Consider the following 26,638-nt stretch of genomic DNA (forward strand, 5'->3'; position numbering starts at 1 on the left):
TTACTGTTACTGTACAGTTCTGGAAATTGAGAAACATCTTTTCGTCCATCTCTCAGTTCAATCATTGGTCAGGACAGCTCAGGTCAAAGTTTAACAAATTTAAATTGTCACCGCACCCCCGTTCCACTCGGTGCATGGGACGCTGACATCCGCACAGGGTCATTCAAGCCCACAACATAATATGTTAATGAGATACGCCTTTAGCTTGAGAATTCAAATATTTGACAGAATCATGAGGGGGTAGAAGGCCAAATGAAAGATAAGGATGTGAAGGTTTTTGAGTTTTTGAAGCTTTACTCTGACTATCTTAAGGACTTTTGTGGTGGAACAACCAAAACTAAGAATTCTGATACATTAAGTCCATGGTGTTGGAACGTTCAATCAATATGTGTGAACATGAGCTACTCTCAAGTCTCAAACTTGTGATGTCATAAAGTCTAAAGTCTGGAGCTGCTCCTGTTTCAGTTTGTTTTTGTTTTTTAATACCCAAATGACCCTTTATTCTCTTGTAGTGTTGTCAGTTGTAGAACAGAAAATGGATAATTTCCCTGGCTGCTCTGAAATGGGAGTTTTATCACCCTGGGACAGAGCTGTTCCTGTTTACTACCATTTTTCACTTTCTTAATAATGATAATAATAATAATAATAATAATAATAATAATAATAATAATAATAATAATAATAATAATAATAATAATAATAATAATACAGTAATATAATAATAATAATAACATGCATTTAAAAAATTATTTATAAACCTAATTATAACAATGCAATTTCAAGTCAATCACACTTTTAAATGCATACAGGCTTGTGGAGGCCGCACGCACTGCTGATCCTCACTTTAAATTCTTATGTTTTTCTTCTCAATACATCCCACAATGTAATGAATAAAGATTTTCAACTGTAATATTTAATTCATTTATGTTTACGTCTTCCCTTTTGGGTGTCCCCTTTATTTTTTGAGCAGTGTTTAAGAAGGGGTCTCTGTACTTGCAACTTGGCTTCTTCCAAGAAGTCTCCTTTTAATGACTAAGGGGTCCTATCATCATTATCATTATCATTATTGTATTTTCTTAAGGTCACCGTGTACTCTAATGGAACAATTAATAGTCCAAGGGAGGATGAGGATGTCATTTGATAATTAATAGTCAGTGAAAGCAGTGAGGACAAAGACAGAAGCTGAGAAAGTTTGACAGACTGTTGAGAGGCAGGATATGAGTCCCTGGTGAAAAGGCACATATTAATGTAGTGTTTCTGAATACCTGTCTGAGAAAGACTCATTCAGAGATTGAGAGATTTCAACACTTTTCAGAAGATATTGAATGACCCAGTCTTTGTTGGATCACTCTCACTTGGGAACACACTGGTCTGCCAAACCTTTTCTCAGAAGGATACACATATGACATTACAATGGGGAATGGATGGCAGCAGAAAGAGCATGGATGTCTGATAACACAGATAGAGATAGAGTATCAGAGGATGAAATCAATTTTGGTAAAATGCGTAACATAGATGTAGAATACTATGTAAAAGAGACAGCACAGGTAAATACAGACAGAGATAGGTAGTATGACCTTCAAAGAATGGATGATTACAAATATGAAAGACTGATGGCAATGATACGCGACAGATAAAAGCAAATAGGTTTCTCCCTTGAGAAAGAGATGATAATCTCATTGTGACCTTTCTCCAAGTAAATGTGTAAGAAGATGAAAAGGAGAAGGGAAGAAAGAAAGAAAGAAAGAAAAGTGCATATAGGCAGAGTTAAACTAAAGTGTAGTCAGTGGGGACCAGAGAGCAGAAATTGAGCTCCTTTGTCCACATCCGCTTTGTCCAACAGTACATAACAGAAGAGAACATGTGTAAGGACGGAACAAAACAGAGAGAAATCTGTATGGGTGGGGTGTCCCAAAGGCTTTTAAAGTATTCATCTGACTTGAAACAAAGAATATGAGCTTTGTGTTGCATGAGTAATGAACACATCCCTCTGATGACCTGTGGGGGGGCACCTGGAGCCTGAGAATACACTACTATTATTACTAGGCTTGGGTGGTATCCATTAAAAAATAAAATGTATTCCTTCTTGACATTTCACAGGGGTATATGCTATATGACCATATTTGACCGAGTAACTCACTTGGACTAACTCTCTTCACTTTAATCAGCAGGTGAGACAAGTCAAGGTAGCCAAGAGAACTTGGCTTGGGTCCAGAGATGTTGACAGCTATAATGTTACTGCCAACATCATACTCACAATCACACGCTTGCTCTCCTTCTCTCTCTCTCTCCCGCTCACTTGCTAACATTATGCAAACACCCACGCTTAAATGTTATTGCTTAAAGGAGTTTTCTAATTACATTTTTTTTAGCTTGGTTGCAAACTGCACATTTACAACTTTGTTTTAGCTTGTAGGCTAAAAACACTTTTAAATCTTGCAATTTGTTTAGATAAAAGCCAGATGCTGGTAACTACCAACAGAGCTCCCAAGACATGATTTTTTTTTTTAATTAGCGAAATGTGAAACTGATACTCATACTAGAAATTAAAATAGCGCCACCTGTTGAATGGCTGACCTGGACAGTAAAAACACTGGATACTCTTACTGTTAATCTCTCTATGGTCCTCTTCATCTATACTTCTCTCTATCCCACTGCTCATTATTATTCAAACAAAATAATATTGGTGTTACAATATTAATGAAGGCAGAGTCCACATGCTGTGGTGTGAGCGGTGGGACACTGTGATGTGGGAATATCAAAGAGAACCTGCAGAGACAAACTCGCTGGCTCTCCATCCACAAATTTTGAGTCTGTAAGATCTGCTACAGCTAAAACAGGCCTGGACGCCGGAGGGTCGGTAGAGAGATGTTTAACTGCAGAGTGAAACCAAAATGATATTTTTCTAATAAACCCTTACTTATAATTTCAAAATGATCTTTTTCACAGGCCATTTTGGTGTTTCAGTTTAAAGTTTTGCGAGTGAATAACAGATCAAAGGAATCATTTCGATTTTTTTGTGGTACAAAGTGGTTTGTATAAGGAACTTTTCCATAATCAGTAGATGGTGATCGGTTTAGTTAGTTTGTGCTCTGTGGAACTTTAGTGGCACTTTGGCGTTTTAAAGGGTTAGGAACTAACAAAACTAACAAGCACAATAACCGATCGAGTCAGCGGTAGACCAGCAACTCCCGTATTCTGCAAGGTAAATTTTGTGTTTCTTGGAGTGGATTTCTGTTTCTTGTGGAGTCTGGTGGCTTTGATGAGAGCAGAGAGCATAAACTTAAACAGTGCTGTTTGATGGTGAGGTAAACTTAAACTAATATTGATTGTTTTTAGGTGGGTCTTTTTTAGGTGGTTAAAATGCATTCAGCTGCTGCCCCCATCCAGAGCAGTACATGGTTTAGCTTCCATGACTGTCCTCCTGCGTGCTTCTCGAAAACTGGGGGCATAGCGACTGCATCTACTTTAAGTAACACGCTGACTACGGATAACTGCCTCATACAACCCCAATTCAGAATATCTGAACTATCCCTTTAAGGTCTTGAGGACTTTCACAGTGTCCATAAAAGTTAAAGTAATATCGCAGGTAGATAGACATAAGCTATCTTTGTCGTGCACATTCACAACTGATGACAACAACTGATGAGTACATTCTAGAAAATAAAAGGTTGTGTATTAAGGCGATGTTAATACAAGGAAGAAAAAGAAACATGCCACACATACAGAGTATGGCTTAGTCTGCAGTAGATAGAGATATAACTCCTAAAGTGGGGGCAAATATTAAAAGATTCAGCGACATAGGATTGGTTGAAAAAAAGAAAGTAAAAAGAAAGAAAGAAAATTATGTGTAATCATAAGGGTATAATCTCATGAAACCCCATTGTTTTGCCTGTCTGTGCTTGGCCTAAAAGTGTCTGTCATGCCTCCCTTGGCTCTGTTCATTCGAATTTGCGTCCACATTACAGTTCCTCTTTCTTCCTATAAGTCTCATATTGCAACAGTCACTGGCTGCAGCCTGTTCTTTCCCTTTGCTGGTGACGCAAGTGAACAGGTATACTGTGACATAAAAGTCTAATCTTCCTTTTTTAAACGGTTACTTGCGAGACCATTATCTTTAATATCTGCTGAATATGGAACAAAAGAGGTAGAGTGGCTAGTCTTTTCTTTCCTACGGAAAAAGTGTTGCTTAAAAGCTGTCCTGGTGTCTTAGACCACACAGCAATAAAGCATTAAAACCAAAAAGATCTTCAAAAGCTAAATATGCATGCAGATGTACCAATGTATGCCTGAGTACATTCTTTGAACGTCTAATTGTAGTGTTTCTAAAATCATTATCGTCATCTATTCAGCTCACTTAATGCATGCAGGTGTGACTGCATGAAAAAAAAGAAAAAAAAGACTGTAGCTCCTCACACTAAACCACATCTCCTGTCAAATAAATGGGATTTTCAAAAAGAAACAACACACAAAAAAGTAGAATCTATTAGTCGTTTTACAGGTGCTGGATGAGAGTATCTAACAGTGTACTTGATCAAATAGGAATAATAGGGAGAAATAGACTGAAAAACACCCTCTCCTTTTTCAATGACTGTTGCTGTGGAAGTACAGCACAACAGCTCCTCCACACACAGTACAAGAGTTCAAATTGAAGGCAAAAAAGATATGCGAATGCATCGTGTTTCCATCAACTGGTTTGGAGCAAATAACTCATTTACAGCATAGTTTCGTCCTACGCATGGCTGCAACCAGAAACCAAACAAGCCACCTTGGTTATCTAACTGCATCTAAACAAGAAAATGCAGACAGGTCTTCAGGAATTTGATTCAATTGGGTAAGTTTTAACTTTTCATTCATGTCAGCTAGTATTGGCCATGTTTCATGAATTACACGTTATGGGAATATCTGAGAAGATGCTGACACGTGAGGCTAAGTTTGCTACGTCAGAACTTATTCGGCGAAGGTGTTTCCATATCCCATTTAGTGCATACACTCTTTTCCACAAAGGCAAAAACTACCTCAAGCAACAGTAAAAACCTTTTTGTGTAATTTAGGAAGTGTTTTAAAATTTGGCTGTTTCACTTCAGCTCTTCCAATGCAGAACTGCAAAATGCACATTAAAATATGTGTATTGGGACCAGTCCCAGTCTGGTCAGATGTGGGATGTATTGACAAGATTATTGTTGGAACTGTGTTTTTAATATCAAGGAGATAACTGCAACTAAACTTTAAGTGAAGAGTGTAAAAAGTGCAAATGAGATGGATATGTATTTAATGTATACGCATTTTCATTGTTTAATATGTAAAGCATGACAATGGATCAACTGCTGATTTGGATTCCTCATGGACTCACTAAAACAATATTACACGACATATCCTGCCTTCATAATTAAATGAATGGAAGTGATACGTCACATGGCAGCTGTCTTAATTTGTTCAAAGCTATAACAGGCAAAGAGAATAAATATGAATTTTAAAAAGCTCATCAGAAAGTTATGTGTCAGGTTTTCTCAATTTCAAAAGAAATTATAGATTACAGTGATAGTAATGCATATGTTATAATATCTTGAAAACGCAAGACTACGGGGAATCATACCATACCCGCAATGACTACACTTGTCAACCCTTCATCACCAGAATTAGCTACAATGGGAATATAACAATCTGATCTCCACTGTGCAGTGTTTATTAATTTGAAGCACATCTGCAGCACTTGAGACTATGCTTGTGCCTTTGGGATTTTCAGATGGAAATTGCAACGTTAAGAAATCTGCTACTGCTGTCCAAGAGACAGTTGTACTTATTATGTTTTGTGCATGGTAGTAATTACTTCATCTCTTAGTAAATATGCCTCGAAACCTCTGTCAGTTCTAGTTGTGCTTTTCTAGTAGTAAATGCTGATCTCTGACCTCCCTTGTGGAGAGAGCCAAGTCTGAACATCAGCAAAATATCACAACAAACTGATGTTAAGTTTATGTTTGGCTAAATAAATAGTCTTGAATAACAAATAGGTTTGCAACTGCAATCAGGGCTACCGATGTGGTAATCTAAGAGAAAATAAAGATGTTACCGTAAATAGCACCTGGGTAAACGCACTCATAAATAATTAGCAATAGAAAAGATTAAATACTATATAATATTTTATTGTTTCTCTCATTTCAGTAGACAGAGAATGTCAAAATGATTAATGAAAAATCATCTATATCCTTTTTTTTCAACAAAATACACGAGTTTTTAATGAATGGTTAACTCATATCAATATACAGTATTTGCCTTATTTTAACAAAAAACACTCTTTAGAATAGCCTCAATTTCTGAAGTATTTTCAGAAAACAGTACACTCAAAGCCTCCTCAGTGGAATATTGATAATATGCATTTCTCTATTTCTTTTCCAGTGACATTCAGATCCCCTGTCCATTCCAATGGACGGATTGTTTTTGAAAAGTATTTCATACGATACATTTTTGACATTTATAAGTATTACAACATCTCAACGTCACAATTTCAAGACAAATGATGTAATTTATTATTACTATCATTACTATATTATTACTTTACTTTTACGTTATGATTAATAGATTAAATTGTGCCTTGCATAACGGAAAAAGGGTGTGTGGCTTTACTGCAATCCATGTCAGATGATGTGGAACGTTGATTGGCTTAAAGACATCCAGTCAAATAAGTTTGTGCATGTGGGTCTAGACCTTCTAGAGACGTTATGTCCATTGGAATGGTCAAGGGATCTGAACAGGTTGTATTTTGAACTGGCTGTCATTAACCTCTTAACTTCACTTCTAATGCACTTCTACCCCTCTACCCCCCCCCCCCCATAACTACCACAAAGTAACCACAAAATTAAAGTTGAATAAAAGCACTCAGTTTTTTTAAATATTAATTGAAAGGATGAAAGTGACAGATGATTTAATGGTGATGTTGAAAAGCTACTGCAGCTACATTCTCCCTTTGAAATTAGATTATTCATTTTAATCACAATGAATGAATAATGTAGTGCTTCATCATGCTCAGGTGGGCTAATGTTGGAGTTGACAAAAAATGTGTAAGAAAAAGACTAACTGTAGAAGCCATCATACTGAGACAAGATCAGTTATCGTTTGATCATCTTGGCACAAGAAAGCTTTAAGTTATCATTTGATGAGTTTGGAGCTTCCTTTAGGGTTCTCTTTGTGACTGAACATGTGAGGGAACACACACACACACACACACACACACACACACACACACACACACACACACACACACACACACACACACACACACACACACACACACACACCCACACACACACGAACACACACACACACACACACACAATCTCATCTAATTTCATCCCAGCCTTGGTCGGATGAACAAGGACAGTTGAAAATCGTCTTATACTCCCCACTCAGAATGCAGAAGTGCACCAGGAAGCATGAAATTGTTTTATTTATTTACGATTTGCCTCGTTGTTCCTGGTAATGAATGTGGCTTACAACTTAGAATGGCATGAGAAAGACTTTTAACAATGCAGGAACAAGGGGGACATGAGGGGAGGAGGGAGAGGAGGGGTGAGACAGGGCAAGCAATGTGAAAAACTTGGTCAGTGTAAGTCACAAAAAGAGGACGACAGACAGGGAGAGGGTAAGAACCCCAACTACACCAATTTTGATACATTCGTATCTTGTCAGCCTTTCAACTAAAAATTTATATATATATATAATGAAAAATATCTATATTCAGAGGCTCCATTGGATACATTTGCAACATGCTGGTCTTGTGTTCCAGCAAGTGTGAATGACAAAAGAAGGTTTCTGTGACAGTCAATGACCTCAGCAGTTCAGTTCAAAACAAAAAGCAAGTGATCAAATAATGCATTACAGGCAAAGGGAGAAAGCTTTAGCCTGTTGCAGCCAGAGTACATCAAGTCTACCCAGTACCCTTGAAACTTAGCTGACCGCGATCATTTTGCATAATTGTCAAATTTCACAATTCCCATTTCACAATGGGGAGAATTTAAAGCCAATGTAAGAAACATGGCAAAAAATAGAAAGTGGATTGTTTCCATCAGCTGGGTTGAGGCAAATAAAAAGTCTACCAGGGTAGAAGGTTCCAATGATAGGAAACAAAATCTAACCTGCTGGGCTGGTTCTTCTGTTTTAGCTCATATGAGATGATATGTATCTATTGCTTGCTGAAGAAAGATGATGACAGAGAGGTGCTGATAATGGGTTTCTTGTTTTATAGCAGAGCCTCCGCTATGGGTGCAACAGTGGTTTTGACAGCTCTGGGGAGAGTTATGCTGGAGTTTTCACCTCGGTGCAGGTTTTGTAATTAGGTAATTCGTGTAAAAAATATTTGGATGGATAGTTGGATGTTATAAGAGTAGCGTGGGCCACTTAAGAAATAGCTCAGTGTGTAGTGTTGTCGAGCAACAGCAGATAAGTGTTTGAGATCTGAGCAGGGAGGAAATTAGTAGTAGAGTTGACAAGTAGTAGTGAATCTACAGTTTTGAAAAAATGTGGCTACTCCACAAGACCAGATTTAAAATAAGCTATCCCTATTGTCAACTAAAATCTAATGACAGTCCTAGTGGTGGTAATACACAATTTTATTGATTGCTAGCGGCAATATAACTCAAAGCTGTACACAAAAAAGAAGACATTTCAGTCTCGTTCAGGCTTAAAAGCAAACTTGAAGTAATCAGGCCGACAATAATAGTGTGGACGGGATACATTTTTCACACAAATGGCATTTTTACATTAATCTGAGAAGCTTTTGCTGATGTAAGAGAGGGGGGAAGAAGAAACATGGGAGAGAACACAGGGAAAATAAGAACAAAGTCAAAAGAAGGGCATGCAGGAATAAAAGAGAAAGCTGAGGGAAAGAAAGGAGCAGTGGGGTGTTTTGCTATCACCAATAGTTGAGGGATATTTCCTCAGCCAAGGCGCTAATCCGGCTAGCATTAGCATTTTCATGAGTCCTGTGTCCGGGGCTTGGCAGAGCATGTCACAGCCTCATTTGGTTACTTATGTACACACAGAAAGACAGACAGACACACACACATATGCACACACACAATTTTTCAATACCTCACCCTCTTAACCGACACAATCGCTCACAGCCCCATTGCTGTCTGTGTGTGTTTGTGCGCTATGCACACCCATATCGCGCTCTAAGCAATACTACAGAGCTGAGGACTGCTGGCGGCACTTCCCTTATCTACCAAAGTACTTCTCATTCCTTCTTTAAAATGAATTTCTCCTCTTCACTGCTTTCCACCCTGAGTTGCTTATGAATTCTAAGAGTCTTGCTGTTATTATGTAGCCTTCTGCAGCCTAAGTGAACAAAAACTTCATAATCTAAACTACTTTTTTTCTTTAAAAAACTACTTACCACATTACCATGAAGGTTGTAATTTAAAAAATAGGCCCTTGCCAGTAAAGGAACTAACTTTTATGGTTAATTCTATGACTAAAATGTTCTTATGAGGCAGCTGCAGTTTGGGTTATCTGGCACTTTCAGTGAGAAACCAGACCTTTGATTTGTGACTGTCACATCCCGTCCAAGCCTCAATTAAATACTGTTTGCTGTAGAAAAGGTTCAGAGGGAGGGTGTTTATTATCTACAGTAGTGTCTTTGATAATGACAGAGGTGCACAGTCAGTGGGTTTCTTGCTAATGGACTATGCTTTTGGTTATGGAAAAAAAGAAGAAGCTGCACTCTCCTTTCAGCTGGGTGACATTTATGTTGCCGTTTTCTTTGTCTTTCTGGCACCAAGCATTACTGAGTGAGTGTGCAAAAAAAAAAAAACAAAGGGAACCAGAAGAGAATGAAATCAGTCGTCCGTGGTCAAACAAATGCATTAACGTTGCTCAGGGGTTTGGAATCCTCAAAGAGATGCCTTCAGCTTTTACACTCTGCATTTTAGTCCAATGTTTGTTGCCAAATATTTGTCAATCTTTGTGGGTAAAGGGCCCTAGTGTCCCTGAACTTAATAAAAAAAACATTGTTGCTAACTTTAATGAAAAGCGTTAATATTCCACAGCCTGAATGAGTTAGAAGGAAATATTTCTAGAATCCAAAATGTCCGCATCAATCCTCTTTTAACATTTTTTTTAAATCAAAGTGATTTTTCTGTTATTATTTTCTCAAGTTGCAAAGACAAAAGCACACAGACAGTATTCAGAAACTGCGCCTAAATAATTCTAATCTATATGGGGAGGACTATATAAGGTGAATACATGTATATTCAGACACTATGGGAAAAAGAACATGTTTCTTGAACATTAAAGCATGTGAACATGTTTAAGTAGAAACAGATAATAGAAGTATGATGTGGGACCTTTAAATAATTATTGAATTATTATAGATTGCTACCTTATCACAAGTGCTCCCTCATGTGCATGTATCATTTTGTATCATATTTGGACAGGGAGAAGTTAACCTTACAAACATCTAATACAACACCACAACATAATAGCATATGGCACGGCATCTTACCTATACTGGACTCTTCAAAAGAAATCATGGTAGAGGCTTTCCCCAAGGCATTGACTGCTGTCACGTTCACTTTGTAAGGGAAGCTGGAGAAAACCTCAGGAAAACGTACACGGCAGCGATTCTTGTGGTCCGGATCTTTCTGCACCTCCAGTGAACGCTGGTTATGTCTGGAGAGGAGAGGGAGTTAAAAAGGTACAAGGATATAGAGATTTAATATTTGTATTCTATTTTTTATTGATTTGAATAAGTAAATAAAATTAAGTGAGTAATAAGAAAAACATGGCCAAATGGCATGAAATAAAAGTAATAACATAAAAATAAAACAAATACAGTCAAGGATAATTATGGGACTGAAAAGCACAACAGATACAACAAAAGAAGCAAAGTTAACATTCAAGTGAGACAGAAGAGTAAAAAAAGCAATAAATAAACATTAAAAATAACAAATAACAAGTAACTAGTAAACACCAGTATATTACAAGCTTTGCTAAATGAAAGCTCTATTTACATACAGCATACTTAGAGTTTTTTATTTATTTATTTTTTTGGCAGTTTTTTAAGCCTTTATTATATAGGCCAGACAGGAAATGGGGTGAGAGAGAGGGGGAGACATGCATTTAAGGGCCGCAGGTCGGAGTTGAACCCACAGCCACTGCCCTGAGGACCTTAAGCCTCTTTACGTGGAGCCTCTTTACTGCTCTAACCACTAAGCCACCAGCCACCCTGGAAGACTGATCTTTAAGAGATATATCGAAGGTAGTCGACCATTTGTCAGAAGGACTTGCCATACTCTCCAGAAGGTATCATCTTTGTTGGCAAGCTTGTAACACAATCCCTCCAAATGTAATCTATTTTCCAGATCCCTGAGCCATTGCCAGAACGAAGGATTAACCTTTGATTTCCAAAATAGGAAAATAAAGCTTTTAGCCACCAAGGTAGGCTACATAGCGCATTAGTCCTAAATAGTTGTCAATAGATGGGTTTATCACTACTGAACCAAAGAGAGTGGGTCTGGAGCTATGGTTCTATGGAATGCTTTTGATATATAGTCCAATACAAGGCGGACATAGAGTACCTTTTGACCTTTTGTTAGATTTCTTGGTATGGGAACCCTACAGTGCAAAACAAAAACCGTCTATTCAGCTTTCTTTTGCATATCTTCACTTATTGGAAGTCACTTAAGATAAAAGTGTCAGCTTAATTAAATGTAATATAATGTAATATATCTATGACAGACACGTTTTGCGGTCAGCTTTGAACACCCACTACTGGAGGAATCCATTCTTCCTCCCCCCAGGGTAAAAAGCAATATTTTAAACTTGTCCTTTATTCCAAGGACAATAAATGTTCTTAATTTTGCACTGAACACTGACTGCACTGCTCAGCAGCACTTTATCAGGGGCCATATTCCAACGCATTGATACTTTTAATGAACAGATACATCTTTTTTTAAATTTGGTTGTCCAATGTCATCTTGTATGTTGTGTCTGTGTTTTTGCCCTCTATTGCAAATCAAATTTCTCCTCGAGGGACGATAAAGATCGGATCTGACATTGAGCTGAGCTGAACCGTAAAGAGAAACCAGGACAGATGTGAGAAAGAAAGAGGATGGTGTACCTCAAATTTTCTATGCGTGTGTGTTTTCTACTTTAAAGTACCATCATACTTTTTATAAGCAAAAAGTATTTAAAGTAGCCTCATACACACAGGCATTGTAATGTAGAAAGAGAGAGAGAGAGTAGAAAACTGGTTCATTATCCCTTAAATATGCCTTTACAACTTTATTTTAGCTTGTAGGTTAAAAGCACGATTACAATTTTATCTTTAGTAAATCATGGATGTTTTTTTCTGTTCAGAGGAATTTTAACAATGTATGTGGTGTTACAATAATAATGAAGGCAGTACCCACCTGCTGTGGTGTGGGCTGAGGGACTCTGTGATGTGGAAATCAAACACTCAAAAAAACACACTCGCATTTTGACAATCTAAGGTCTACATACTGTTAAAACATGTCTGGATGCCAAAAGACAGGTGCAGAGAGGTGTTTAATAATTTTGGTGTATTAAAACTATGATGTTATGTCACAGTTCTGACCTCCCTTGCTTTTTGTAACAAAAATTTCGTCCCGTCAGACATTATTTTTGTTATACTGCTCAGTTCCTAGATTACAGCACTACTTGGTGAGTACAATGTGACTGAATCTGACAACGTTTCAAAAATATAATATACATTGCATACATTGTAAACTATATAGAGATGAATTAAACATGTTAATCCACAGGGTGCACCCAGACACATAACAAATGCACTTACTGTACGTCCACTTCAAAAGTAGTGGGGATGTACGTCGGGTGCAGTTGGTGCCAGCTGCAGTAAAAGCCTTTAGGGTAGGTGTTGGACCGACAGGTGACTGTAGGCTCCCGAGGAGGAACTACAGAGAGAATAAAAACGAGGACATGGCAGTTGAGAGTACAGTATATAATTAAGAACCTTGCATATATTGAGAAAGAGACATGGAGAGAAAACAAAAACATATCAGAGAGATATCACAGTAATACAGATTATATTCATCAAATGCAAAGCAGCTGTGCCTCATTACACATTTCCTTATTGAATAATTCATTCTTGATCAAATAGTGCAATACAAACGTCACTGCTACTCACTTTCAATTATGTTGTGGCTCTGGTTATGGTTTATTAGATATGCTTTTAATTTGTTTAGTTGTGATTGCTCGTGTGTTTTTTAATTCATCTTTTATTTTTCATAAATAAATTAAAGTTAGATTCAGACTGGGAGTAATTAAGATTGTGTATATACGAGCAGACTGAGACAACTTATTTTAGGTTTCACAGTATCACATGTTTTCTATAAACTGTTAAATCTGATACATTTTGTCGATTACATTGAGAGACCATGTTGTTATTAAAATGGCAGGTCAGGTTCAATAGCAGATTCAATTCAATGTATCAGCCCTGCTCACTCAATCACTCTGCATGATTATATATATCTGCTTCCTCTAGTTCTATTCAGTGGTTACAGCAGTGTTACATGCTGTGACTGAGGGGAAACATTTACCCTTTAGCTGTCTGAGTGTTGGATGTACATGAAACAGTGAACTGAACATCTTGTAGTGGGAAATATATGACCCAGGACAAGCAATCTCTAATAATTCAATAATTATTTAAAGGTCCCACTTCATACTTCTTTTTTGTGTTTCTACTTAAACATGATCACATGCTTTAATGTTCAAAAAACATGTTCTTTTTCCCATCGTGTCTGAATATACATGTATTCACCTTATATAGACCTCCCCATATAGATAAGGGTTATTAAGGCGCAGTTTTTGAATACTTTCTGTGTGCTTTTGTCTTTGCAACTTGAGAAAATAATAACAGAAAAATCACTTCGATTGATGGTATTCATCCAAAGAAGGTGAAATAACATATCTGCAGAAATTGGGCAGACAGTGGAAGGAAAAAAAGTGAAGAAGCTGGGAGGGAGTGAGGGATGATGGTGTGTGGAGAAAGGAAGGATATTGGAATGGTAGAGCAAAAGAAGAATAAAAGAGGTTGGCCTGAAAAAGTGATGTTGCGCCAACTCTGGCCTCCTCCAAGATTAGGGTCTTTTCTTCACGGCTAGTCAACCGTGCACACGTCTACCACTCCCTCTTTCTCCCGAAAGCTTTTTACCCTTTTACCCTTGTTATCTCTACTGTGCGTAACATGCAGTAGTACAGTACAGTGTGGCATCCCAAAAACACATTTATGTATGTAATTTTTACACCTCCAGTGTGTTTTCTGTTTGCAAACTTCTTCTTTATCTTTTCTTGATCCAAACTACAGCTTTTTCATTTCACACATGGTGCTTTATTTGTCAGAGTTGCTGCAGAATATCCCTGACAAGATGGGGCTGGCACAGAACTTTCATCAATAAATACTGGATATCAGACGGTCAGTAATATTTAATCCTAATATGTTAGTTTGACTGAACGCAACAACTATACTTAGTTCTTAATTCTTCATTCAGTTAGTAATGCACACCAGAGTTCAATGGGTCAGTTCAGTGCAGACATGGGAAAAACTGCATGAGCTGCTCAGTCGGGCAGGATCTCTCTCCCCTGTGGGAAAAACAATAGCTCCCAATGTTTTTTAAGAAGGGGTCTTCCAGGGTGTGACCAGAAAAAAAAGTGATAATTTTAAAGAGCAATGTTAAAAAAGAGGGGTCTTTACCTGCTTTAAGCAGCATGGAGAGAAATGGAATATTTCACATAACATTAGATAAGGCAGCAATGGAGATTTCTAGATATGTGACCTTGGAAAATTAGTTCACACCTTTTGACAATGGATTTTCATCTGAAAACTTTGCACATAGTGTACGTTTGAAGAAGCTAAATTGTTGTTTTGGTATGAATGCTTGCACACCTCTGCAGTTTTGTTACCTATACCTAACAATGTAGTTTTATAACCTATCCTAATCAAATCATTTTTAAAGTAACTTAAAAATGTAGACCGGAGAAATCCTGATAGTCAATCAGAAACATGTATTTTGTGGCAAAAAGCAGCAAGAGAAAACTGTTTCACTGAAGGAAAGAATGAACAGTGAAGGAAAACAGCACAATCAGAAAAGCATACCCTCAGAAGAGAGGGAGTTGCAAAAAGCAGATGGACAATAATTCACTTCATCACATATAAGTGCCACTATTGCTTCTGCATGTGTTTTCTTTTTGAAGCTCAAAAAATCTCCAGTGCCAGGTTTATCCATGATTTCTCAGGTATTTACCTAATCAGTGAAGGTTATTGAGTGAATTATTTTTACGGCCACTTTCAGACATTATTCATTATACATACAGTATATATATATATATATATATATATATATATATATATATATATTTCTTTTTTTTCTGCACTTTGTAAATGTGGTGCGGCCCCTTATCTGTCAGCTTACTACAGCTAAAATTTCCCTCTTGGATTAATTCTAATTTTCTTAATACAAAACATCAATTTGAGTAATCCTTTGTTTTTGTTTATGACTGCTCGGTTTAGATTAATTCATAATAAAAACATGTTCACATATTGTAGCAGCATCCTGTCAAATTAGTTGTTTATTGTGATATCAACACATCTCTGGAACAACCCTCAAGGTGTATTTGAAATACACACACACATACACGCCCACAAGCAAGAGGTAGGCCTAATTGGCTGGTATGGGGTTATTTCAGAGTCATACACAATCAGCTGTGTTTAAGCGGTCACCACGGTAACTAATTTGCCTGTCAATAACATCGACGATGAGGTGCCAGGACCGACATCCAATCACACTCAATTAATCACAGAGACTAATTGGGGCCATCTCAATCAATTGGCTCCTCATCTGAAAGCTCACACACACACACACACACACACACACACACACACACACACACACACACACACACACACACACACACACACACACACACACACACACACACAAACACACACACACACACACACATGCACACACACACACAATGTCAAACACAAACATACCCACACACACAAACAAACAATCAGAGTTGCAGGTATTCCTATCGGCTTTGTAGAATTAGCCCTAATCAATCAAACCAGTTTATGAAAAACTTGGAGAAGTTCCACGACAACTAAATATCACAGTTTTAGAGGGAGAAAACAGGAGCAGAGAAAATGCTAAAAGACAAAAAAAGAAAGAACAAAATAGCAGAATGGTGAAGGAATACAGGCTTGAAGAGGATATGCATTATTGTGTGTTCACAGTAGCCGTGTTTGGAGTGGTTTATTTGCACTCTGGAGTGTTTACTCCTTTAATTTAGTTCATTTTGCCAGGCGTGAGTGGTGTCAATCAAACCACCGCTGAGACACCTAGAAGGTCAGTTTTTACTCTAGGGCTCCTCCAAGGGGACTGAGGTGTGTAGTTTGCTAGGAGGGGAACGTGATCGGAACCATCAATACTAAATGAACCCCATAACACAAGGGTGTATGTGTACAAGGAGACAGATGTTGACATCTAAATGCCAGCTGTTCTTCACGGTTTAAAAGCCAAGCAGAGAAAAGTAAGGACAAATCAAAAAATGGGAGGTCTTGATGAATGTAACTAAAACCAATGAAAGCTATTTGGATGTCCTTAGTATTGAATATTACGATTAAGATCTGGATTGCTGATATTAAATTTTTTTTTTTTTTTTTGATTTTTTTTTTACCTTTAAGTATTCAGGGGGACTACAGGGAACTTCTGCACAGTTTCCAACGATCAGTGCTGCTTTGAAGCCGAATGAACAAAAAAATAGAACACAATAAAGTAATAATTAGGACAATGCTTTACAAGAAATAGAGTTCTTAGTGCAATGACAACGCATGAAATGTCAGAGGAAAGAGGGGGTAAATAAGGGCAGGATAGAAATGAAAATATCTGATAAGAGTAAAGGAAACACATGACCAAATGCAGAGGAAATGAGACAAGGCTGCATTCTTTTAGCAGGATACTAATCTGCCCTTGAACAACTTTTGCACACGCAACACGCACACATGCAAAAAAAAGTTGTCGCACAGTTGAAACAATAAAACATCAAAAGCTTTTTCAGCATCTAATAAAAATAAATGTTGAAACAGTAAGAGGACAGAGTAAAAGATAATATATCTGTAGACAAAACAGAGAACAAAGACAGTTTGAATATTAAAGAAACTAAAACAATAATTTTTAATTAAAATTAGACTGCATGTTGTTCATTATTGGTGAACCACCCCGCCTGAATCAGTGGCAGACAGGACACAGCCCATGAATAAATGTTATTTGAATTTGTGTGCTTTCATCATCTGGTTTGAATTGCTAAACACTGAATTTGATTTTGAACATGCTCTTTGTTAGCCTCATGAAACACACACCTGCATGTGCGCACTACTGAGGTGGTTAGTAGGGTTACTTTTAAATGGTAATAGGTCAGAACTGAGACTGAAGTTACTATAGTCTGTGGCTCATAAATCTTAATGAGACCAACAAAAGAGAAAAGAAAAGAGACACCTTTTCTGTCGAACACTTGCATGCAAATGTTCTGTTTGAATCTCTTAAAATTGATTAAAAAAAAAAACACATGGCAAACCGAAGCAGTAAAATATATACTGGCTCAGTTTGGTTGCTGGATTTAAAGCATACTTTTGTTTTTAAAAAATGCAGGCTATCAGACACTCGTCTAAAATTCTATGTTCTTTTTATTTCAATATGTCATGCTATACACTGCTCTTTCACTCTTTACGAAACAGTGAAATGGAAGTTGGAACATCTCATTTTGAGCAGTGTTGTGGGTAAAGTGTTTTAAAAGCAATGTGTTGCAGTAATATAATACTTTTTGCAGTAATATAATGTGTTGCTGATAGGATTTCGGTAATATTAATAAATTTACTATGTCAACTAATGTTTTTTCACCCTAAGTCCAAAGTAGTCTTTTCATTTTTAATGAATCCACTCTGTGCAACTTCCACCAAAGCACTGCTGCCACCGGGAAAAACTATCCCACGGAGAAGTCTGTTGCCATGGCTGAGATGGCTCTGCAGACTATGTGACTATGCTCACATTACTTCCAGTGTATCAAAAAAACCCCACAAGAACTAAATAGTCCAAGTGCAACTATGGGTGCGTTCTTAAATAGTCACTCCAGGCCGAGACTAGAGCATCAGGAGCACAATGCTCTTGGAGCGGCAGAGCGTACTCTGGAAGCTGATCATATCACATTGGGTTACATATTATATTTTACAGGAGGAGAAATTCACAGCTTTTAGTATACAAAAGTATCATAAATAACTAAATATTGTATACTAAAAACTGTCAATTTATATATAACATAGTTCAATCTCTCTCATATTCTAATAAAGCCCCTTTTTCATCTTCTGTCCCACTATTCAAAACCTGTCACGCAAAAATCATGAGTTTCGCAAAAGAGGAACCTTTTTTGTTACAGGAGGGCGTGCATACACACACACACACATGCACGCATGCACGCACGCACGCACGCACGCGCACACACACACACACACACACACACACACACACACACACACACACACACACACACACACACACACACACACACACACACACACAAATGTCATGAAGAACAATGACATCCAGCGGCCCTGGTTGCTAGGCTGCAGACGCTGTAGTAATTGCTATTTGGTTGTAGTAGCCTCCCTGTTGCTTTGTGTGTGTTTGTCCACATCCCTATGTGTGTGCGCACATTCAAGTCTTTCTGTGTGTGTGTGTTTGTAGTGGGTTTTCTTGCTATGACAACATGGATGAATGCCTTTTCTTCATATTTCTCCATTCATTCACTCTTTTTTAATACAAAATATTTGGCTAATGATTTTCAAACAGTCAGGAGAATCTTTAGCCTTGACAAAAAAAACTTTCCTGGGTCAGAATCTATATTCATGCTTTCACTCAGTTTTCAGGGATTCAATCCGAACATTTTTTTGCTAAATACTGTTAAGTGTCAGAATAACAGACCAAAGGTCTGACTATAGCCAACAAATCCTTCCGTCTATTAGTCAGTCTGTCTATCTATCATGCAAATCTTATTTGGTGGAAAATAAATCACATTTTTCATATTAGAAGATCTGGATCTTCTTTGAGTCAGTGCCGCTCTGAATGGCATAACTCATTTAGGCAGATGGCTTTGGTCTCTGCTTGACTCGGCCTGCCAATGCCGGGCTCACTGCATTTTAGATTAGCTTAGTCATGTGTCATGGGAGAAGGAGGAATGTAAATACAACTGTAGGACAAGTCAAAGAGAGACAAAGTCAGAGACACTGTGGAGCCTTTTTGTCCAGACCAGCTGTCGGTAACGGTAATGTAATTGTGGTGTAATAATTTTATCCGTTGCTCTGAAACTACCCCGAAGCATGAACGCATTTATAAGTGACTGTGTGAGATGTTTTTACTGTTTTGTGAATATGCAATTTGATGTTTAAGTGTGGACTTTAATGTCTCATTAAAAGTTTGCCAAGTTCTGATAAATGCATCTAAAGAGTGCCTGTAAAGGAAACATTTAGATTTTTTGGAGTTGTATGAGGTTCTTTTCCTAATACTTCCTGGAGTGAAGCTGAATGTTTCAATTGTTTATTCATCACTTTTATCTAATTATTTCAACAATTAATCCATCACTTTTATCTAACTATTTCAACAATTAATCCATCACTTTATCCAACTATTTCAATCATTTATTCATCACTTTTAGCTCACCGTTTCAACCATTTATCCATAACTTTTAACTATTTTAATGATCCAATACTTCAAGCTAATTATTGAACTTTTAGTCATTAATTTAGCTACCTTTTTAAACATCTTTGCTCACTTGCTAACTATTTATTATTAATATTAATATAACATATAAACATATCATATATCTTTAAACTTATCCCCCGGCAACTGCAGAAGTACCCTCTGGGGTACAAGTACCCCCATTTGGGAATCACATCACAGTCACACAACAACAAACTCCTGCCTGCTTCTCAAAACTGGGGGGTTGCCAACTGCAATCTACTGTATTATGGATGATACAACCCCACTTCCAAAAACCCAAACAATACCTATACCTTTCATTTGTAGAAGCTTAGCTTTGGCTGTACTCAACAGGGCAAAGCAAACATATACTGTGTGCTCTTTGTGTATTTGTGAGTGGGTGTGCCCTTTATTACAATGCTATTTGATTATACAGAACTTCCGGTTGTGTTTGAACAATTACTGAATAAAATTACTGACTCAGGGCATAAGAATTGAAACGAATGCACACAAAGCACTCTTTTCTCTCCTTTTCTACTTTTTTCTGTATCTTCTTCTCAACCTCCCATCTACTCTCTCTCTCTGTATCCCTACTAGTCACTGGTCTAGAGCTGCTTTTCTACACGAAGGAGTGAACAGAGGGGCAGCGAGTGCACACACACACACACACACACACACACACACACACACACACACACACACACACACACACACAAACTGCACAAAACAATGATGCTCTGGCATTTCAGGAATGTCTCTGGGCCAATTGAAAACAGCCGTGTGTGAGAGATGAATGAATGAAGGGAGGATGAATACCTTATGAGAGCATCAGGAGTTGATAAGTAAGAGGGAGAGAGAGAGAGAGAGAGAGAGAGAGAGAGAGAGAGAGAGAGAGAGAGAGAGAGAGAGAGAGAGAGAGAGAGAGAGAGAGAGAGAGAGGAAAACAAACTCTGGGATGTAGGGTGATAAATAAGACCTTAAGTTAAAAAAATCTGAGAAGACAAAACATGAAATCAATGTCTCATAACCAAAATAAAAAATGATGGCGTAATCTAGAAACATAAGATCTAAGCTGTAATAAACCAGAAATATCCTTTACAGTAAAAGGACTGCAATGAGGTACAAAGGAAAGCAGTTGTTGAAAGCTTTGCATTCACCTCCACAGCGCTAGAGGTCAGACACAGGAAAACGATCATTATACCTGGACACTTAGATTGCCCTCCCCCCCTTGGCCTGTCTCTCGCTCCCTTTCATACGAATACATGCTCACTTATCCACCTGACATCACAAATCTTTCTCAAAGCTCGGGAATAACAGCGCATGTTTCACAGGAAATAAGAGTGCCAAGCGGCTTCTCACCTAGAATTGCAATCTCACCCTCAAGCACTTGTTTTGACTTCTCAACTGCTCCCTTCTTCACGCAAAACATCTGATGGAGAAGGTGTTATGAGATGAACAAATAGGTTTCGTGACCAAGGACTCTTGAACTCTTTGTGTCAGTTTGTGTGTGCAGTGTAGTGTAGTGAGTTTTTAACACAAAACTTTTCACTACCCAAAAACGGCTTCATGAATAATCATTGCATACTGTTTGCCGTTTAATATTGCATGTAAAAACAACGCTGCAAAGTCCAGACTGCAGCATGAGAAGCTGAATTTGATTTTTTTTTTTTTTGGAGAGACATCTTTTATTTCTTAGCAGGAGAGCAAATTCTTTCACTGCCCAGTGTCTTTCTTTGCTTCCCCCCTTCTCAGTCCCTTCCATTTTCCAATTAATTCCACTCATTTTTTGCTTTTTATGCCTCTTTCTCTTTATCCATATTATTTAATATTCATGGTAATGACTGTTCCACATTCTAATGCAGGTAATGACAGTCTCTATGTAGAATAAGTTAAAACAAAAAAACACACCAATAAGCTAAAACTCTTTCAGAAACATTAATGCATTTACTGTATTGTCGTATTCTTATTTTATATTGATCTTTGTATGTGATTTGGTCCTCCTGCATGTGCTTAACTTGCCCCAGGCCTCTGCACAAACTAGTAGCATTGAATCAGGAAGCTTACCAGAGGGCAGGCATTCCTTTCATGCTACTTCATTCTTACCATATTTCATTATTATTTGTCTCGACTGTGCAGTGAAGATTGCCAGGGAAGTTGAGGAAGAGCACAGTGCCACTTATAAGTTATTCATTCATTGAAAAGTAATCTTCTTAGTGAAAATGGGTATTGCATATTTCAAGCTGTAGTCTCACATACCTGGACCTTTCTCCGCACTTAAGTTTAAATCCCTTTTTTAGTCACATGCGTGAAGAAAGACCTAGCGCCAGCCATCACAAGGATGAATGAAAGCAAACAAAATCATCTGAGAAGGATCCGGTGGTCTTGAAATCCCTCAGAACACAGCCTGGTTAAAGCTTAATTGCCTTTGTCAGGGGCACTGCGGCAGGTCAAACACTTTGGCTAACAGGATGGAGTCTAGCACCGTGCCACATTGTAAGTAACACAGGGTGACACTCAAAACCTAGGGCATCAATAGTTATCATCCTTCCCTTTCCAAGTGGAAGATAGAGGGCAGACCAATTATTTCCCTCTGCTCTTCCCTTTGCCACGTGTCAGGTGTGGGTCAAATCCTCAACATTTTATTCTACTTAACGGAAGAAACACAATCTTTCTTTGGGCTTTTTTTCTGCCTCAGTACCACCTCAATAACAGCCACACTGAAACAAAGTGAGGGTAAAGTATGTCTACATCATACTACAGTTGGAAAGAAAGTTCTAGGTAAAGGGAAGGAACAAGGATGAAAGCTATTGTGGTCAGCTTAATGCTAGTACTCTAATGGAAATAGAAATTGCCATTTTATAACCAAAACAGTGTGAATCAGTCAGTACTACGAAGCAGTAGGTAGGGTTTTACCAGGCAAAGTAGAAATTTGAGTGTGTTATAGCTGCTGGGTTGAGATGTCTCTAGTCTCACTAAGAGGTAAAGCTCTGTCTCGCCTTGGCAATAATAGCCTGAGGCTGTGTCACTGCCACGACAATTGCTTCTCTGCTGTGGTGTCTATGATGGTGAGATGAGTGACAGGCGGGGATTGACCAATCAGAGGTGTCACTCTGCCACATGCAGAGCCAGCTAACTGCCATCACTCAGAGAAAGACAGAGAGAAAGAGAGACAGCTGGATAGATAGACAAGGCAGGCAGGTACCACCCAAATCCCAAATGTCTGAATTGAAACTGCTGACTCTCTTTAAATTTAGCTGTCACATTCAAAGCTAGACAAACAGACAGATAGACAGGAAGACAGAGAGACGGAGAGAAATCAAAAGTGTCTGGCCTGTAATGCTTGAGGCCATTATTGTGAATTCAGCCAGCTGCTCTGTGCAGGAGCACTCTGTGCTGTCTTTTTACATGCGCCGTGTTCCCTTTATGGAGTTATGAAAGGTGTCACATTACTGTGGAGGCACAAAAGCTCGCTCGGCACAGTCTGAAACCTTCAGATATACGTATCTACTGATAAAGAAAGGGCAAACAGGCAGTGGCACACACACACACACACACACACACACACACACACACACACACACACACACACAAACTGTGACTGCCTGAAAACAAAAGAACAGGGTTGAGCACACATACAGTATGCAAGCAACAAAAATAAACAAAGGAGACAATATTTTATGCATTTCTGTACACCTTGGGGCTTTTATATGAGGTATTCTTGGTAATGTACTGTAATGTTATTTTAATGAAATGTTTGTGTGAGACTTAAAGCTCCATCAGGTCCTCCACACACCAGCTGTGCACCAGCAGATCTAACCAAGGCCCCCAGTCAGCCATGCTGGAAGATCTCAACTCTTTGAGAGAGAGAGTTGAACTGACTCTCACCTCATCAGTATCCAGAAGAACACCAGTGCTGTTTACATAATGTATGTGTCAGTTAGTTAGTAATGATGCTGGAGGTGAGGCAATAACTCATTACTGTGTTTTAAAGGGGGGGTGCATGCTTAGAGTGATAAGGGCAGAGTACGAGTCCAAGTTCATTTTATATTTGGCATGCTAGTTCATTTGGATCTACAGGGAAAGCTGGAGCTTTAGCCTGACCCGGTTTTATATATGACTATTGCATCTCTCAACAAGCATGTATGCAGGGGGGAACAGCAAGAGACCTGCTTCTTTATTACCAAATTACAAACCAGTTCCATGACCGCATCATGTCCTTCATCCTGCACAATCTATCCAGGTGCCACCCCTTGTTTGAACCAAACTGAGTATGTCTCGTAGGTCAGAATGTGTCTGACACAGATAATCTCCTGTCATGTGCTACATGTGTGAGAGTGGAATTTTGGCAATTAATTGTCGATTGTTATCCGGAGTTCATATGAGAAATTGGCTTTTTTCAACTGATTTCTAAAAAGAACGGACTATTCTGAATCCCCATTTTCGCTGACTGAATCGGTAGATTTTAGCGGGGCAGCTCTCCTCACTGGTGACTGAGACCACTGTTGCCAGCTCATCTGTATCACAGTGTATCACTGAATCACAGTATGTTGGTGACAATAATAAACACTCGGTCATTAAGAATAGGAGAAGAACAGGGGACTCCTGTGTTTACATTCGTTGTTGACCCATCCATCCACCCAAACCTCCTCCCTGCATGGACGTTTTAATAACCTGATTACTACAGCCGCTAGAGGCTTTGTTCCTTCAACATAAATGTGTCATTACTGGCCACTTGCTGAAATGACTGATGTTTTTGTTCTTCTTGGGAAGACTCCATGGTGTTATGATTACATTGTGTTAGTGTAAAAGATTCTGCTGTACACATGATTGCAAGCAAACTGTCATAAATAAACTAACAAAGTAAATTATATGATGGTTGTGCTTTATACATCTTAAGGGTTGTGTTAAATGAAAAGCACAACAGTGGAATAGTTTTGCACTCATATTCTTGAATGTATCAACAATTAAAAAAATGTCCATCATGTACAAGAAATATGAACTTATACTCCCTTCAGCTCAGAGAAGAATGACCAGATCACTTTGCATTGACTATGTGATTTATTGCTTGTCAACAAAGAGGAAGCTTTACAGCAAGGAAATGACAGCGTAAAGAATAAAAGATGCCTCTCATCTAATATGTGGTAATGCTTCCTTCTGTGAAGATTCCAAAGCAGATAGCACAATCATAAAATTCAATTCCCTTGTCCTTGAGAGAAAATGTCTCTAACTCTCCAGACCTGAAGGCAAGAAGCAAGGAGCAGAGCTAAATTGAAGCAATAAAGCAAGCAGGAGTCAGTCTACATGGATAAATTAAGCTACAAATAGTTATCTCATTCCCCCAGCAGCAATCTGGCAAAATCACTACCACAACGGTGGTGCTCTTATCACACCTATCCTCATTCCACTGAGTCCTGTTTGGATTCAATAGCAGAGAGAAGCAAACACACAAGCTAATGCCTCAATTTTGAGATTTTTTTGGAGATGATTTATTTCTCTTCTTTTATTCCTCTCTGACTTCAGCCAACTCTAACTCCTGAAGGTGATTTTGAGATAGAACAAAGCTGGGGAGAGATCTAAGAAAAAAAAAACACCACCAACATTAACCATAAATAGAAAATGTGAGTCTTTCTTGTTCTTCCCTGAAGAATTTAATCTGATATGTTGAATCCCTAATGGCGTGTTCACGTCAAATGTGAAGAAAATGTATTTATTTTTGATCCCGCGGTCAAACGCCACAAAGTTTTCTTCCTGTCGAGCATAAGACAGTTGTTACTTCTACTTTCTTGTATTGCGGTAAATAAGCAAAGATTAGATAAAGTATGAACATAATTTGTGTAGGTGACGCATGTTTTTTTCCCTTTTCGATCTCATGATCATCTTGTGACCCCTCAGATTTATCTTGAGGAACCACTGCAGTAAGTCAGATGACACTGTTCTTCCTGTTTGCTTGTCTGTGTCTGTCTCTTTACGTGATCTAACTGATTAATTTATTTAGATGCATGCATTCTGATTCCTTATCCTTAACTTACATATTGAGGATGCATAAAATTACCGTGTACAGAGTTTTTTTTTTCCTTTTTTCCTTACTTATGTCTCCCTGATCATGCTTTCTATATCACTTTCCCTCTCTATCTCTCTCCTTCCTCCCCGCCCCCCCCTTTTCTACGGTGAGTTCAAATAATAGGTATCAACCAGCCTCGACCTCAACCCTCACTATCATTAGTTGATTACAAACAGCTTTATTGGCACGCGGCGCCTCGACTATAATAGAGGGCTTTGAGATGGCAACCTGTTGTTATATATATTATCAGCCAAACGGTTTTAAATGGTGTTGGATTGCAGAATCATGTGTCATTGTAAGTGTATGTGTGTGTGTGTGTGTGTGTGTGTGTGATCTTGAACACATTATGGTAATAAAAAAAAGTCTTAAGCGAGAGGCAGGCAGACAGTGAGGGAGACATGGGAAGGGGGTTGAGGGGTTAGGGGGTCAGAGATTAAAAGCAAGGAACAGAGCTAAAAAAGAATGTGAGTGGGAAAGAGAGAAAAAGAGGATAAATGACACTCATTGTTCCTTCCTCTTGCTGTCAGTTCTCAGTAATGCTAATCATTGGGCTAATCTGACAGGATGGCACACACACACACGCACACACACACACACACACACACACACACACACACACACACACACACACACACACACACACACACACACACACACACACACACACACACACACACACACTATGTCCCCTAGCCCCCCTGTGTTGCATTCCAGTGCCCAGTGTCAATGAGAGGGAACCGCCACATTACATGGGTGTTTGTTCTCTTTGTACACTCGCCTGCAATGCTAT

The 26,638-nt window shown here is 38.4% G+C and overlaps 1 protein-coding gene across 1 annotated transcript in view; it reads right to left on the reverse strand.

Annotated features, from left to right (window-relative positions):
* cntfr (ciliary neurotrophic factor receptor) overlaps window positions 1–26,638 on the reverse strand; it is a 257,452-nt gene that overhangs the window by 28,731 nt on the left and 202,083 nt on the right. Inside the window, exons 5-6 of the mRNA XM_083929421.1 lie at window positions 12,812–12,929; window positions 10,499–10,665 (exon numbers count right to left, since the gene is read on the reverse strand). Coding sequence (XP_083785547.1) covers window positions 10,499–10,665; window positions 12,812–12,929 — 285 coding nt within the window. The remainder of the gene's footprint in view (window positions 1–10,498; window positions 10,666–12,811; window positions 12,930–26,638) is intronic.

Source organism: Echiichthys vipera (genome assembly GCF_963691815.1).
Source record: "Echiichthys vipera genome assembly, chromosome: 16".
NCBI classification, from domain to species: domain Eukaryota; kingdom Metazoa; phylum Chordata; class Actinopteri; order Perciformes; family Trachinidae; genus Echiichthys; species Echiichthys vipera.